The sequence below is a fragment of the Oncorhynchus masou genome, chromosome 12 (assembly GCF_036934945.1).
Source record: "Oncorhynchus masou masou isolate Uvic2021 chromosome 12, UVic_Omas_1.1, whole genome shotgun sequence".
NCBI classification, from domain to species: Eukaryota; Metazoa; Chordata; class Actinopteri; order Salmoniformes; family Salmonidae; genus Oncorhynchus; species Oncorhynchus masou.
In genome coordinates this window covers 34,891,414-34,908,451 of record NC_088223.1, presented here as the reverse complement: position 1 = coordinate 34,908,451, position 17,038 = coordinate 34,891,414, and the positions used below count along the sequence as shown (strand labels likewise).

At 43.1% G+C, this 17,038-nt stretch overlaps 1 protein-coding gene across 1 annotated transcript; it reads right to left on the bottom strand.

The window, feature by feature from the left end:
• Window positions 1-296: 296 nt before the first annotated feature.
• On the bottom strand, window positions 297-16,247 carry LOC135549922 (BCL2/adenovirus E1B 19 kDa protein-interacting protein 2-like). The gene is made up of 7 exons (XM_064980312.1): window positions 16,045-16,247; window positions 15,133-15,504; window positions 14,841-14,943; window positions 14,624-14,755; window positions 3,561-3,647; window positions 3,179-3,277; window positions 297-2,950 (listed from the first exon to the last, which is right to left on the bottom strand). The coding sequence occupies exons 2-7, from the start codon at window positions 15,272-15,274 to the stop codon at window positions 2,926-2,928; spliced, it is 588 nt and encodes a 195-aa protein (XP_064836384.1). The 5' UTR covers window positions 15,275-15,504; window positions 16,045-16,247; the 3' UTR covers window positions 297-2,925.
• Between the last annotated feature and the right edge of the window lie 791 nt (window positions 16,248-17,038).

The following is a 17,038-nucleotide window of genomic DNA, read 5'->3' as shown; positions in this document are numbered from 1 at the left end:
CTTAGGATAAATAAAGGGGGCATATAAGCAGAATGAAAGCTCTAACCATATTTGATTACATTTCTCAAAAACACTTTATAGGCTACATATGCACCACCAAATCAGGCGAGTTTGCGAAATAAAAAGGTGAAAATAGACAATTACTATGGTGAGGCACATGGGCTACTAAAAGCTTACTACACAACATACTTAGTATTACTTTCTTAGCTACAGTATACATATCTCCCTGACATATTACATCATTTATGCAGCAGCACACATGTCACGATCGTCGAAAGCATACTAGGACCAAAGCGCAGCGTGATGTGGGTTCCACATGTTTATTCAATGAAAAGCACAAAAACAAGAACAAACTAAATGTGATGTTCTGGAGTGCTCACAGGCAACACAAAAACAAGATCCCACAAGACACAGTGAGGAAATGGCTGCCTAAATATGATCCCCAATCAGAGACCGATAAACAGCTGCCTCTGATTGGGAACCATACCAGGCCAACATAGAAATAAAACAACCTAGATTACCCACCCTAGTCACACCCCGACCTAACCAAAATAGAGAATAAAAAGGCTCTCTATGGTCAGGGCGTGACAATACCAGACATTTTTGGACTCACCTTGCTGTGCTGTGCTCACTTAAACAGGAAGGTGGCGAGGCGGTCCTTCGTGGGCAAATTTTGTCTTTAACCTTTGTCATTAAAGTCTGGCATTCTCTGGATTTATGGTGTTTTCAAGACAACTGGGAACTCCAACAACAACAAAAAAGTTGAATCATGATGATGTCAGTGATCTTCAGGTCATAGCTCTAGAAAGAGGCATGCATTCTGAGGTGGGTGAAAGTTCAAAATGTATTTTCCCAGCCATATAGCTCGTTTTTCCCCGAGTTCCCAGTTGTCTTGAACTCACTGAAGTCAGATTTTGCAGTTCTGAGTTAACAATCGGTGTGAGTGCGGCACAAAGCATGCTTCAGTGACAGCATGGCCAATTTTGAATGTTTATAATTTAAAACTAGGAAAAGAGACTCTTAATCGTAGACCACATAACCACTCCACTGAATAGCAGGGTAATGATTGCTTTGCGATGCTTGCAGTTAGCCACTGATTCCTTCCAAACCACTCATTGTTGAATTTCCGATTTCCAACCCGTTGTGTAATGTCAAATGGCCAATGAGCACCGGTACATTTGATCTATAAATTCTCTTCATTATTTCTCTTCATATGAGAAGGATTAAAAATGATTTGCCACTAGATTGTCGACTTGATTCGTGATGACTGCATGCTAAGATTTTGAAAGTATGATGTTAACAGTCCAATCAAAGCTACTGTAGATATGTGATTTGATGTCATTTTATCTGTGGCCAATGACCTTGAACCTTCTTGGATGGGCACTTCTAATGTAACTCTATGGCAGCAGGGCCTCCCGGGTGGCGCAGTGGTGAAGGGCGCTGTACTGCAGCGCCAGCTGTGCCATCAGAGACTCTGGGTTCGCACCCAGGCTCTGTCGTAACCGGCCGCGACCGGGAGGTCCGTGGGGCAACGCACAATTGGCCTAGCGTCGTCCGGGTTAGGGAGGGCTAACCAAGGTTGCCAGGGACACAGTGTTTCCTCCGGCACATTGGTGCGGCTGGCTTCCGGGTTGGATGTGCGCTGTGTTAAGAAGCAGTGCGGCTGGTTGGGTTGTGTATCGGAGGACGCATGACTTTCAACCTTCGTCTCTCCCGAGCCCGTGCGGGAGTTGTAGCGATGAGACAAGATAGTAGCTACTACAACAATTGGATACCACAAAATTGGGGAGAAAAGGGGATAATTTTTTTTATAAAAAAACAAAAAATTAATTTAAAAAAACTCTATGGCAGCACCCAAAAGGCTTAAATTTTCTAGCTCTACCTTTAAACTTGGCGGTGATGTAGTGTCCCCATGAGTGACAGAACACTGAGCCAATCACGGCGCACCGCTCTGTATTTTCTGCTGGCTTGCCCCACCACCACAGAAAGCACTGAGCTAAGCTGAAACATCTGTATTTTGGAGCTGCCTTAGGAAAACAAAAAAGAGGCCATGTTTGTATGCGGCTTTATTAACTCAATGATATTGTTTTTTACGTTGTTTGCAAACTGATATGTGACAAGTATTAACGCCATAACATGCAGAACAGGAAAGCCCCAAAAATGCTGTGCTCAAAACAGGTGGGGCTCTGCCCCACTTGCCCTGAATGACGGGTCGCCACTGTACATGGTAGATAGTAATATAGTAATTAGTATATGTACACATTGTTACATTGTACTTACAACTGAGTGTACAAAACATTAAGAATACCATCCTAATATTGAGTTGCACCCTCACTTTGCCCTCAGAACAGCCTCAATTTGTCGGGCATGGACTCTACAAGGTGTTGAATGTTCCACATGGATGCTGGCTCATGTTGACTCCAATGCTTCCCACAGTTGTGTCAAATTGGCTGGATATCCTTTGGGTGGTGGACCATTCTTGAAACACAAGACACAGTTGAGAATGAAAATGACTCTGCAGCATTGCAGTTCTTGACACAAACGGATGCGCCTGGCACTTGTCTTTGTCTTGCCCAAATCCTTCTTTAACCTGTTTCTTCCCCTTCATCTACATTGATTGAAGTGTATTTAATAAGTGACATCAATAATGGATCATAGCTTTCACCTGGTCAGTCGACAGTATGTCATGGAAAGAGCAGGTGTTCATAAAGTTTTTGTACACAGTGCATCTACTTGTGGTCCTTCAGTAGATACTTTGTCAAGTGATGTATGACTAAAGTTATCTCAGGACAACAGATATCAGATTGGGCAGCCCGGTTCATCCTCAGTATCAAAGTCATGGGTTGCCAGATTTGAGCCTTTTTAGTCCACATTTTTGGCTTCATGTACCTAACCTTACTGTTCCAGATCACCATTCTGAACATGTCACCTTTCCATGTTCTCGTCAAACCTATGTGAATGGAAATAGATTGGAAAAACTATAAATACAAACACAAAGGCCATACATTTTCATGAACTGTCACAATATAATAATTTTATTTGCTCAATAGTAGTTAGAGTGATTAGGAATAACTCTATATTAGTCACACAGTACATATAGGTGTTGGACTTTTCTATTTATGGATTCATTAACATAGCTCTTTGTGAATGTGTGAGAGTGTCTGATGAGGTCACTCACTGTCTGACACAGTCGGGGATCTGCACAAGCTCAATAGGGATGTGCTGGGACAGCTCCCGAAATCTGTCGATAAACTGAAGCTTGCGACTGAATTTGGAGCTGTGAGGAGGACGGGACCAGAAGACATTCGTTTTATGTGAGGACACAGAGCCAACATGTCAAAAATAAAGATAAGCGTAGTGGACAGCATGATTTAGATCAAATATATACACAAAATTTGTGCTCTTACACCTAAAAGATCCGGGCGGCTGCTCTAACAGTGGCCATTGTTCTATCGCTGTCCCTTTTTGCTTCATGTAGTAACAGGGCCCATTAACTCAACAACAGTAACAACAGCAACCCTGAAAGACTGGACTTTGTCTCAGGTGATAGTGGTCCTCACCTGATGAAGGACTTGAAGATGGTGATCAGGGCCTTGATGTACCAGGTCGGGTGGACAATGTATAGAGCTTTCAGACTCTTCCTCAACCTATGAGAAAAACATAATCAAGTGTAAGAGTAAAGGTTACAGTTGTTCTTTCAATCTGTCAGTATATCTACTGCGGTTGTCCACTACCTCTCTCACACACCTGTCACATCACCATGATTGACGGTTTAAACCCTTCCGTAAGACCTGTATCTTTACCAGAGGTTCTTTGGGGCCCAGTCTGTGTGACTCCCCAGACAGGCGCAAACTGCTGAGTAAGGAGTCTACCTCTCACACTAACAGGGGCCAAGCCAAACAAGAGGAAGTGAGAGGGGAAGTTGGATAGACACTGTCAGGTGTCAAAAGGCAGACCGCTAGCTCTATTGGTAGAGAACACATCACAAAGGAACATGTCTGTAGACTCTAAGGGCCGCTTTGCCAGACACGGGTGAGACCTACTCCTGGACCGAAAAGCATGTTCTATGTAGAACTGTTGAAAGAAGAGGTCGACCGATTAATCGGAATGGCCGATTAATTAGGGGAAAAAAGTTTTATTTTTTACACCTTTGCTTAATCTTTATTTAACTAGGCAAGTCAGTTAAGAACACATTCTTATTTTCAATGACGGCCTAGGAACGGTGGGTTAACTTCCTTATTCAGGGGCAGAACAACAGATTTTTACCTTGTCAGCTCGGGGGATTCAATCTTGCAACCTTACAGTTAACTAGTCCAACGCTCTAACCACCTGCCTCATTGCACTCCACGAGGAGACTGCCTGTTACGCAAATGCAGTAAGCCAAGGTAAGTTGCTAGCTAGCATTAAACTTATCTTTATAAAAAACAATCAATCAATCATAATCACTAGTTAACTAGACATGGTTGATGATATTACTAGTTTATCCTGCGTTGCATATAATCAATGCGGTGCGTATTTGCGAAAAAGGACTGTCTTGCCCCAATGTGTACCTAACCATAAACATCAATGCCTTTCTTAAAATCAATACACAGAAGTATATATTTTTAAACCTGCATATTTAGCTTAAAGAAATCCAGGCTAGCAGGCAATATTAACCAGGTGAAATTGTGTCACTTCTCTTGCATTCATTGCACGCAGTCAGTGTATATGCAACAGTTTGGGCCGCCTAATTTGCCAGAATTTTACGTAATTATGACATAACATTGACAGTTGTGCAATGTAACAGCAATATTTAGACTACTGGAGGCCACCCGTTGGACAAAATACGGAACGGTTCCGTATTTCACTGAAAGAATAAATGTCTTGTTTTCGAGATGATAGTTTCCGGATTCAACCATATTAATGACCTAAGGCTCGTATTTCTGTGTGTTATTATGTTATAACTAAGTTTATGATTTGATAGAGCAGTCTGACTGAGCGATGATAGGCACCAGCAGGCTCGTAAGCATTCATTCAAACAGCACTCTCGTGCGTTTTGCCAGCAGCTCTGCTGTTTATGACTCCAAGCCTATCATCTCCAGAGATTAGGCTGGTGTAACCAATGTGAAATGGCTAGCTAGTTAGCGGGGTGCGCGCTAATAGCGTTTCAGATGTCACTCGCTCTGAGACTTGGAGTGGTTGTTCCCCTTGCTCTGCATGGGCTGCGGTTTTTGTGGGGCAATGGGTAACGCTGCTTCGAGTGTGGCTGTTGTCGATGTGTTCCTGGTTCGAGCCTAGGTAGGGTGGAGGAGAGGGACGGAAGCTATACTGTTACACTGGCAATACTAAAGTGCCTATAAGAACATCCAATAGTCAAAGGTATATGAAATACAAATAGTATAGAGAGAAATAGTACTCTAATTCCTATAATAACTACAACCTAAAACCTCTTACCTTGGAATATTGAAGACTCATGATAAAAGGAACCACCAGCTTTCATATGTTCTCATGTTCTGAGCAAGGAACTTAAACGTTAGCTTTCTTACATGGCACATATTGCACTTTGTTTTGCATTATTTAAACCAAATTGAACATGTTTCATTATTTATTTGAGGCTACATTGATTTTATTGATGTATTATATTAAGTTAAAATAAGTGTTCAATCAGTATTGTTGTAATTGTCATTATTACAAATTCATTTTAAAAATCGGACGATTAATTGGTATCGGCTTTTTTTGGTCCTCCAATAATCTGTATCGGCAGTGAAAAATCATAGTCGGTCGACCTCTAATTGAAAGTGCTTTTTCATCCACAAACACTTCATCTTGTCCCGGAAACCAGTTCTTAAACACTGAACTTGGCATCCTATGTAAAACATGATGATGTTAGTACATCACTGTCCCCTGTTTTCTCAGGGGCAGCTGTAAGTGGCGGTCATGTCAGCAGAGGTACCGTCGCCGAAAACAAAGACGGTTCTGCCGAGTTCCTCTGTGGCGTTAATCGAGGAAATATAGAGAGGAAGGCTCCACTCTCTCACATGAATATCTTTGTTATTTTCAGATTCTCATGTTGCTCTTTTGTAGCTTTTCAACTATACAGAACCAAAATATAAACGCAATATGTAAAGTGTTGGTTCCATGTTTCATGAGCTGAAATACAAAATCCCTGAAAAATTCCAAACGCACAAAAAGCTTACTTCTCTAAAATGTTGTGCACAAAATTGTTTACATCCCTGTTAGTGAGCATTTATAACCTTTGCCAAGATAATTCATCCACCTGAGAGGTGTGGCATATCAAGAAGCTGCTTAGACAGCATGATCATTACACAGGTGCACCTTGTGCTGGGGACAATAAAAGGCCACTATAAAATGTGAAGTTTTGTTACCAACACAATGCCACCGATTTTGAGGGAGCGTGCAATTGGCATGCTGACTGCAGGACTGTCCACTAGAGCTGTTGCCAGAGAATTTAATCTTAATTTCTTTACCATAAACTGCCTCCAATGTTGTTTTAGAGAATTTGGCAGTATGCCCAAATGGCCTCACAACCACAGACCATGTTAAAGCATGCCAGCTCAGGACCTCTACACCCGGCTTCTTCACCTGCGGGATCATCTGAGGAGGGGTGCTGAGGAGTATTTCTGTCTGTAATCAAGTCCTTTTGTGGGGAAAAACTAATTTGGATTGGCTGTGCCTGGCTCCCTAGTGGGTGGGCCTGGCTGCCAAGTGGATGGGCCTATGCCATCCAAGGCCCACCTACTGTATGGCTGCACCCACGCCCTGTCATGTGAAATCCATAGATTAGGGCCTAATGAATTTATTTAAATTGACTGATTTCCTTACATGAACTGTAACTTAGTAAAATCTTTGAAATTGTTGCATGTTGTGTTTATATTTTTGTTCAGTATATGTGTGTGTGTTTTCTATCCCAGTTCGCTCCTCTCCGTGTAGGCTTTAGACGCTCCCGCTCCACTTGACCTTCTAATTTAGTGTACCCTCCATGCACAACCCATGTGGAATTCTTGGACTCCGCCAGCGTTTGGAACTGCCAATCTGTGGTCAAGAACACAGTTAATCTCAGCCTATGCTGCCCTTCAGTCCCTTGACTTTTTAGCCCTGACGGAGACATGTATCAGCCCAGACAACACTGCTACTCCAGCTGATCTCTATTCATCTGACTATGTGTTCTCTCATAGTCCGTGAGCATCTGGTCGTCGCGGTGGTGGCACATGGCTGCTCATTTCTCTTAAGTGGAGTTTTTCACTCACCTCTCCATCTCCTCATTTGAATTCCATGTGGACACTGTCACTTGTCCTCTCAAGCTTAACATTGTTGTCATCTATCATTCACCAGGTGCCCTTAGAGTTCCTCAATGAGCTTGATACCTTGATAAGCTCATTTTCTGACCATGGCTCACTGCTCTTCATATTGGGCGACTTCAACCTCCCGACGTCTGCCTTCGATTCATTTCTCTCCAACTCTTTCTTTCGCCTCCTTTTGCCACTTTGACCCTTTCCCAGTCCCCTCCCACTGACAAGGCAGGCAATACACTTGATGAGCGCAAACGACACTTCCGGAGGACCTATCATCCCTTCACTCCCTCCTCTCTAACTTCTCTTCCTCTGTATTCACTGCTTAAGCCACTTTTTATCACTCAATTTCAAGATCTGCCTTTAACCCTAGGAAACACTTTTCCACCTTTTCCTCCCTCCTTAATCGTCCAGCCACTCCCTCTTCCCTCTCTGCGGACAACTTTATCAACCACTTTGAAAAGAAGGGTGATGACATCAGCTCATTCCCTCAGCCTATCCACTGGTCCTACTCACGCAGAACTACCGTAAGCCTTGACCTCTTTCTCCCCACTCTCTCCAGATTAAATCCTGCAACTAGTGAGGTCCGGCCACCTGACAACCTGCCCGCTCAACCCAATCCCCTCCTCCCTTCTCCAGACCATCCCTGGAGACCTCCCACTCCTCACTTCCCTAATCAACTCACTGGCTGCGTCTCCTCTGAGTCTCTCCCCTCCACAAGAAACCAATGTTCGACCCCTCTGACATCAAAAACGACTGACAGGTATCCCTTGTTTCTTTTCTTTCCAAAACACTTGAGTGTGCTGTCTCTTACCAACTCTCTCGCTATCTCTCTCAGAACGTCAGGCTTTAAGATTGGTCACTCAACTGAGACTGATCTTCGTTGTGTCACAGAGGCTCTCCCTCTCCGCACTAGCAAAGCTGACTCTCTCTCCTCTGTTCTCGTCCTCCTATAACTATCCGCTGCCATCAACACAGTGAACCATCAGATCCTCCTCTTCACCCTCTCAGGGCTGGGCGCCTCAGGGTCTGTAGGATTACATCCTACCTGGCAGACTGCTCCTATCAGGTGAGGTGGAGAGGATCTGTCTGAACCACGTATTCTCACTACTGGTGTCCCCCAGGGTTCGGTTCTAGGCTCTCTCCTCTTCTCTCTGCTGTATACACCAAGTCACTCGGCTCTGTCATATCCTCACATGGTCTCTCCTATGATTGCTATATGGATGACACTTTTCTCCCCATTCTGCTACCCAGGTGGTGATACACGTCTCTGCGTGTCTGGCAGATATCTTAGCTTAGATGTCGGCCCACAACTTCAAGCTCAACCTCGACAACATGGAGCTGCTCTTTCTTCCGAGGAAGGCCTGCCCGCTCCATCACGGTTGACAACTCTGCGGTGTCCCGCTCCCAAAGTGCAAAAAACCTTGACGAAACCCTGGACAACATCCTGTCATTCTTTGCAAACATCAAAGCAGTAACTTGCTCCTGCAGGTTCATGCTCTACAACATCTGTAGAGTACGACCCTACCTCACACAGGAAGTGGCGCAAGTCCTAATCCAGGCACTTGTCATCTCTCGTCTGGACTACTGCAACTCACTGTTGGCTGGGCTCCCCGCTTGTGCATGAAACCCCTGCAACTTATCCAGGACGCTGCAGCCCGACTAGTGTTCAACCGTACCAAATTCTCCCATGTCACCCTGCTCCTCCATACACTCCACTGGATTCCAGTTGAAGCTCGCATCCACTACAAGGCAATGATACCTGCCAACCGAGCAGCAAGATATACCGGCCATCGCATCGGCGAAGTCGTACCCACAGCAACTATTAAAACATTCCCAAACCAGAAACGGTGGATTGATGACAGCATTCGCCCGAAACTGAAAGCGCGAACCATTGCTTTTAATCAGGGCAAGGTGACCGGAAACATGACCGAATACAAACAGTGTAGCAATTCCCTCCGCAAGGCAATCAAACAAGCTAAGCATCAGTTTAGAGACAAAGTAGAGTCGCAATTCAACGGCTCAGACACAAGAGGTATGTGGCAGGGTCTACAGTCAATCACGGATTACGAAAAGAAAACCAGCCCCGTCGCGGACCAGGATGTCTTGCTCTCAGACAGACTAAACAACTTCTTTGCTCGCTTTGAGGACAATACAGTGCCACTGACATGGCCCACTACCAAAACCTGTGGACTCTCCTTCACTGCAGCCAACGTGAGTAATACATTTAAGCGTGTTAACCCTCACAAGGCTGCAGGCCCAGACGGCATCCCCAGCCACGTCCTCAGAGCATGCGCAGACCAGCTGGCTGGTATGTTTACGGACATATTCAATCAATCCTTATCCAAGTCTGCTGTTCACACATGCTTCAAGAGGGCCACCATTGTTCCTGTTCCCAAGAAAGCAAAGGTAACTGAGCTAAATGACTACCGCCCTGTAGCACTCACTTCCGTCATCATGAAGTGCTTTTAGAGACTAGCCAAGGACCATATCACCTCCACCCTACCTGATGCCCTAGATCCACTCCAATTTGCTTACCGCCCCAATAGCTCCACAGACGACGCAATCGCAACCACACTGCACACTGCCCTAACCCATCTGGATAAGAAGAATACCTATGTGAGAATGCTGTTCATCGACTACAGCTCAGCATTTAACACTATAGTACCCTCCAAACTCGTCATCAAGCTCGAGACCCTGGGTCTCGACCCCGCCCTGTGCAACTGGGTACTGGACTTCCTGACGGGCCGCCCCCAGGTGGTGAGGGTAGGTAACATCTCCACCCCGCTGATCCTCAACACTGGGGCCCCACAAAGGTGCGTTCTGAGCCCTCTTCTGTACTCCCTGTTCACCCACGCCTCCAACTCAATCATCAAGTTTGCAGACAACACTACAGTGGTAGGCTTGATTACCAACAACGATGAGACGGCCTACAGGGAGGAGGTGAGGGCCCTCGGAGTGTGGTGCCAGGAAAATAACCTCACACTCAACGTCAACAAAACAAAGGATATGATCCTGGACTTCAGGAAACAGCAGAGAGATTATCCCACCATTCCACATCGATGGGACAGTAGTGGAGAGGGTAGTAAGTTAAGTTTCTCGGCGTACACATCACGGACAAACTGAATTAGTCCACCCACACAGACAGCGTGGTGAAGAAGGCTCAGCATTGCATTTAAATGGTTTAACTTGGGTCAAATGATTTGGGTAGCCTTCCACAAGCTTCCCACAATAAGTTGGGTGAATTCTGGCCCATTCCTCCTGACAGAGCTGGTGTAACTGAGTCAGGTTTGTAGGTCTCCTTGCTCTCATACGCTTTTTCAGTTCTGCCCACAAATCTTCAATAGGATTGAGGTCAGGGCTTTGTGGTGGCCACTGCAATACCTTGACATTGTTGTCCTTAAGCCATTTTGCCACAACTTTGGAAATATGCTTGGGGTCATTGTCCGTTTGGAAGACCCATTTGTGACCATGCTTTAACTTCCTGACTGATGTCTTGAAATGTTGCTTCAATATATCCACATAATTTTCCATCCTCATGATGCCATATATTTTGTGAAGTGCACCAGTCCCTCTTGCAACAAAGCACCCCCACAAAAAGAAGCTGCCACCCCCGTGCTTCACGGTTGGGATGGTGTTCTTCGGCTTGCAAGCCTCCCCCCTTTTCCTCCAAACATAACGATGGCCATTATGGCCAAACAGTTCTATTTTTGTTTCATCAGACCAGAGGACATTTCTCCAAAAAGTATGATCTTTGTCCCCATATGCAGTAGCAAACCGTAGTCTGGCTTTTTTATGGCGGTTTTGGAGCAGTGGCTTCTACCTTGCTGAGCGGTCTTTCAGGTTATGTTGATATAGGACTCATTTTACTGTGGATATAGATACTTTTGTACCTGTTTCCTCCAGCATCTTCACAAGGTCCTTTGCTGTTGTTCTGGGATTGATTTGCACTTTTCGCACCAAAGTACGTTCATCTCTAGGAGATAAAATGCATCTCCTTCCTGAGCGATATGACGGCTGCGTGGTCCCATGGTGTTTATACTTGCGTCCTATTGTTTGTGCAGATGAACGTGGTACCTTCTGGCGTTTGGAAATTGCTCCCAAGGATGAACCAGACTTGTGGAGATCTACATTTTTTTTCTGAGGTCTTTTGATTTTCCCATGATGTCAAGCAAAGAGGCACAGAGGTTTTAGGTAGGCCTTGAAATACATCCACAGGTACACCTCCAATTGACTCAAATTATGTCAATTAGCCTATCAGAAGCTTCTAAAGCCATGGCATAATTTTCTGGACTTTTCCAAGCTGTTTAAAGGTACACTCAACTTAGTGTAGGTAAATATCTGACCCACTGGAATTGTGATACAGTGATAAGTGAAATAATCTGTATGTAAACAATTGTTGGAAAAATTACTTGTGTCATACACAAAGTAGATGTCCTAACTGACTTGCCAAAACTACAGTTTGTTAACAAGATAACAAGAAATTTGTGGAGTGGTGTGAAAAACGAGTTTAATGACTTAAACCTAAGTGTATGTAAACTTCCAACTGTATATGAGTGTCTGAACAAAAGGCAACCACTAGAAATCTTTACACATATTTGATGTGACTAAGTATATTCAGATAACATAAAGGGACATGAATAGTCAAGTTTAGACCTTCATTTCAACAAGATACTACGTTAGTGTGGTGGTCTTAGCAGTTGTTTTCCTCCTGCAGTTCACTTGAAACCTTTACTGGGTCCAGACATTTAGTCACATTATAAGGATCAAGGAGACCCAGGTCGAGGTTTAGAACATCAAAGCTTTCTCGAAATGTATGTTAGTGGCCATACTGCACACAAGCCTTTGGACACTTTTGTAACCATCCTGAAAAAAATAACACTCATGACAAGGTTGTGTTCATTAGGGCACGCAATGTCAAACGTTTTAAAAGTCCATGTAGTCCGTACCTGTTTCAGTCCATTTTCTTCCATTTGGTGCCTAATGAACACGACCCTGGAATTTACTTCCTCCTAGCCTGAGAACTATAGGTTGGCTGTGAGGGAAGTCAAGAGGAAACTCATAACTACACATTGGCTTTGACGCCATCCTCTGGCTGAAGAAGGAGGAGTGACAAAGCAGGCTCTCGTGAACTTGTTGGATGCTAAGGCCCAATGGGACACTTTTATGGCAACTACTTGCTGTGGGTTACTTCCTATACTGTACATACAGTATGGTTGCTACACTGCACATTCAAACTCTCATACACAATGTGTTTAAGTATACAGTACATGGCATTACTTGGGAATATTTACTGAGGGTTTAACTGCAGTTCTATGCTTTAAGTTGTTTTTTGTTTTTTAATTTTTTTTTAAAATTACAAGTACTGGTAGTGGTATAAAAGTAACCTACTGGTATTACTTTGATAATATGGTTAAATAGTCATTATATAGTAATTACCCAATGAGGTGCAGACTTGAGTTAGATCACGATGAGTCACAAATTCGATGACTTGAGACTCGACATGGTAGCTGATATTCTGTTTCAGTAAAGAAGAGCGCAGCAGTCAGGATGGTGGTTCAGGCTACTTACCTGGATGACATAACCCATGTGACTCACTGCACAGGGAGAGCTTTGACCACACTGGTCTGATTGGTTCTCTCAAATTTAGTTTTTTTCCTCGGGGGTTGAGAACTCTTGTTGTTTTGGATTTGAAAATCAAAACATTGTAATGAAAGGGGCAGCACTCTGGGGCTGTGCCTTTGGGTGTTTGAGTGACAGACACAGAGTAGAGCCAACCTGTAAAAGCACAGCCCCCATCATTGACACATTGTGACGACAACATCAAAGAGCCATTCCTGACTCTAGAGGACTTTTGAGTGTTGTGTGTTAGCCAGACTAATCAACTACTAGGCTTACATGCCTTTGAGTAGGGACACTACTATATAATTCATACAACAAATTGCCCAGCTGAATACAATATGATGTCATATAATGATATAATTTATTTGAATGGACCATAGAATACTACAAATTAACAGGTTTTGGGTGGAGTGTTTTGCCCTGATTTGCATACAGCCAGGTCATATCAGTGCAAGTTGGACTTTAAGGACTACACCCTGGATCATTCACATTCGATACAATAATTCTTCTTCTACATAACTTCCTAACACAAACAACACGTTCCCACTAGCCGAGTCCTACATTTATTTCACTAGATGCCACGTTGGGGAAATTACAAGGTTTAGCAATAAAGAAAATGCATATTAAATTTGGGCAATGCTGCTACAGCAAGACTATCGAATCAGCAACAAGCTTTATGTAATGATCGCATGCGTCCATTTTAGTGGAATTGCGGAAACATTTGTTTCAGAAGTTTCATTCTAAATTATCGTTCTTCCACCTGCTTTACTCTCGTGGTGGGAAGGGAAGAGGAACATATAGCCACCGCTTCCGCTTTGACGGAACTGCATTGTTTTGAATGTCAGAATTCTGGGCTACTCGTGAAAATCGATTGATTCTAGAGAATAGCGCTAAAATTCAGTGTGTCCACAGTAAGACATCGTGGGAATTTCGATTTGAAAACACATAGCCTATATTTAGATTCATTGCTGAACATTTACATCTTCATTATGCTTGATGACTTCATTGCGGATTCACAGTGAAAACGTTCGAGGAATCAACCTTCTGAGGGGCAGAGGACGCGTTCTGTGTCGTCCCACTTCGTTGCCAGACACAGAGTGCCATTTTAGGGGAGGAAGGGGTCTTTTGTAACACTTTGCCATTTTCTTAATTTCTCAGACTGAAAGTAGACTTATTTTAAATATATATATATATATATGTATTTATTTATATTAAATGTACACTTATCAACTAATTAGGCAAAGTGTATAAAGAAGTAGGCTTAACTGATACGGTCAAGGCCTCAATCTACCGGTTGTATTTTAATTGTAACTGACAGTAGGCTTATAAACTTAACTAATTCTAACATTTTGAAAAAAAAATGTATTTGGTAAGTCTCAGAATCTAGTATTATTAATTTAATATGGGTTGCCTGTGCAGTAAAGACCAACGTGTTCAGAAGGCACGGAGAGAAGCAAACAAAAGGATTTAATAAACAGCTACGAGAAGACAAGAATAATAACCAAATAACTTGCCAGCGCCAGTTACTACCGTTAGGAGCAGTTGATGACTGTAATGTAGACAGCTTGGAACGTGGTCTACAACTTGGAGACTTGACTGACATGAGAGACTGATGAGTTGAATGATTTTTGTACTGTTTTGTTACTCACTGTGGAATATAGTTTTCTGAAATAGGACCACAAACTAAGCCCGTTTGAGTAAACAGAACTAACCTTCTGTCAATGGTGGTATAACACTCTCTGAGCCAGCCAATGCCGGGGAGCTTGTTGCGCTGGGCCATGGCACACAGGTACACAATGACGTAGTTCTCCGCCACCATCAGTTCCAACGTTCCCACAATGTACCTGCAATGTTTAGTGGTGCTGGGGTTAGTTATGTTGACCTGAAGAGTGGCCAATTCAGATAGTGTTTTACTATTAGCTCTCACACCTGAATAGGTTGTCCATGACATACTGGTTGTTCTCCATGGTGTTTTCAGGGAGATAGCAGGAAGAGAACACAATGATGTCATTAGACCCATCTCCATAGTAACCTGGAAGGAAAACAACATTTGGATGAGGGAAAAATAAAGATGCAAAAAAAAAGTGAAGACGCTCTTTGTGTCATAGAAGTTGATCTCACAACAAACGCTCACATTAGCCGAATTCCATTGGCCTGAAAAAAACTCACATTCTCGCATAATGTCCGATAGTTTAAGTAAGTGCTGGGAATCTGGACTCACCCCCATGGGACAAGACTCGAAGGTAAGGCTCCAGTACACTCATGTTGACCAGACTCTCCTGGGGAGGGTTTCCCATGCAGAACCTGCGCCACCTAGTGCCCTGGCTGTCCACCTGGTCTTGGTCAAGAGAGCCCACTCCCATCTGCTCTGGTACTGACCCACGGGCCTTATGGCAACGTGATGCCACTCCCAGATCATCTTTGAATGGGAATAATGTTTCAATGGTAAATTTCCCATAATGTCCGGTAGGTAACAATGCATTGACAGAGAGTGGTTGTGTTGGTAATGTGCATGTCCTTCTCCTCCTTCTCCTCTTCTTGCACCTCTCTTTGCTCCATGTTGTTGCTGTGTAGGTTCACAGTGGCAAGTTTCCTGATAGTAGCGGTGAACACAGCTGATGTCAGAGTATCAGCAAACCAAGTCCAAACAGCTATTACAACTGAGGAGCAACTTTTGCTGTAACTTCATATTTTAATTTGAGAAGAATAAAGAGTGTGAAAAGAAATGACGATACAAAAAAATATAACACCAACAAGTTAATGTCTGATCAGTTCTGCCAAATTACTGGGTACTGAGGGAATTTTTCCTATGCTGGCCACTAGTGGAAAACGTAGAGACATACACTGTTCAGTTTTATGGATCGCAATAAATGTACTATAGTACGGTATCTAAGGCAAGGCATTCAACACCCCTGTCTTTAACTGTTTTGGACTTTATTTTTCAAAACTTGTATTACAATGGAAATGTAAAATGACTTTTGTAAGACCCTTACACCAGTAAGAACACATTTAAATTGCCCCAATATCACCACGTTTGTCTTGCTAAGATTCATGCGATGAAGTGGTAAACACAACTTGAGACATGAATGCATGTGCGTAGATACAATACGAAGCAACACATGTGTAACATTACCTTGTTGATGGTATTTGGTTCACAGGCCGACAAGCTTTTCAATGTCTTTGTAAAAGTACAGTAACTTTTCAGTGAAAGAGGTAAACGTTATGGCTTTGCGGAACTCATAATTGCGCGGACACAATTTTCACACCAGAGAGTCAGTCAAGGTGCGGTGTATTTACGGCCAGTGGAGCCCATCCCCGTAACCAAGGCAACATGGATTGACTGCACAAACTCTAGAGTGAAAACGTGTGCATGCTTGTTCAGTAATCAGGCTATTAGGCTGTGTGACATCTCGAATCAAACAAAAACGTCAGCACTGAAACAAATGATTACAACATGGGCAGAAACAAAGCTTTGTCTTAATGATATTTATACTATAAAACATATACAAATATCATAACCCCTATTCTGATACTAAAAGGTATGTGCTTCTGTAGATTTGAAAGGCCCATAGAAAATTGACATAATAGATTTTGTACCCAGTTGTCAACTAATTTGAATTCAATGTGAAATCAACCAAAACATTCACCATGACACTGGATTTTAGTTGTGTGTAACCTTTACAAAAAAAGATTGCAGTTTTGAAACTGCAGTAAATGTGCAATAACTGCAGTCTGGTATTTTGTATGCAATAATTGCAGAATAACTGCAGTGCACTGCATTTGAACTGCAGTTACACTTCAAAATTACTGCAGTAAAATAAACAGTGTTATTTTGGATGAAGTATTTGCTGCATACTGCAGATATACTGCAATCTTTTTTCATAATGGAAAAAACCTTTTCCACATTGATTCAACGTCATCACATGACAATATTGGGGTTGATGACGTGGAAACAACATTGATTCAACCAATTCTAGCCTACACGGGTCCCATTATGTATGGCGAAAACCAAACACTACATTCCATACTAAGAACCTTATACCAACGGTCAAAGCATGGTGGTGGTAGTGAGATGGCTTTGCTTCCTCAGGATCTGGATGACTTGCCTTAATAGAACGAACCATGAA

What these genes read in the sequence shown, in the direction of transcription:
- LOC135549922 (XM_064980312.1), bottom strand. Translation starts at nt 15,274, where the DNA reads ATGGGAGTGGGCTCTCTTGACCAAGACCAGGTGGACAGCCAGGGCACT. An exon ending in TATACCACCATTGACAGAAG is followed by an intron (nt 3,648 to 14,623) that starts GTTAGTTCTGTT and finishes TTTTTCTCATAG; the next exon opens with GTTGAGGAAGAGTCTGAAAG. An exon ending in ATCCCCGACTGTGTCAGACA is followed by an intron (nt 2,951 to 3,178) that starts GTGAGTGACCTC and finishes CCATTCACATAG; the next exon opens with GTTTGACGAGAACATGGAAA.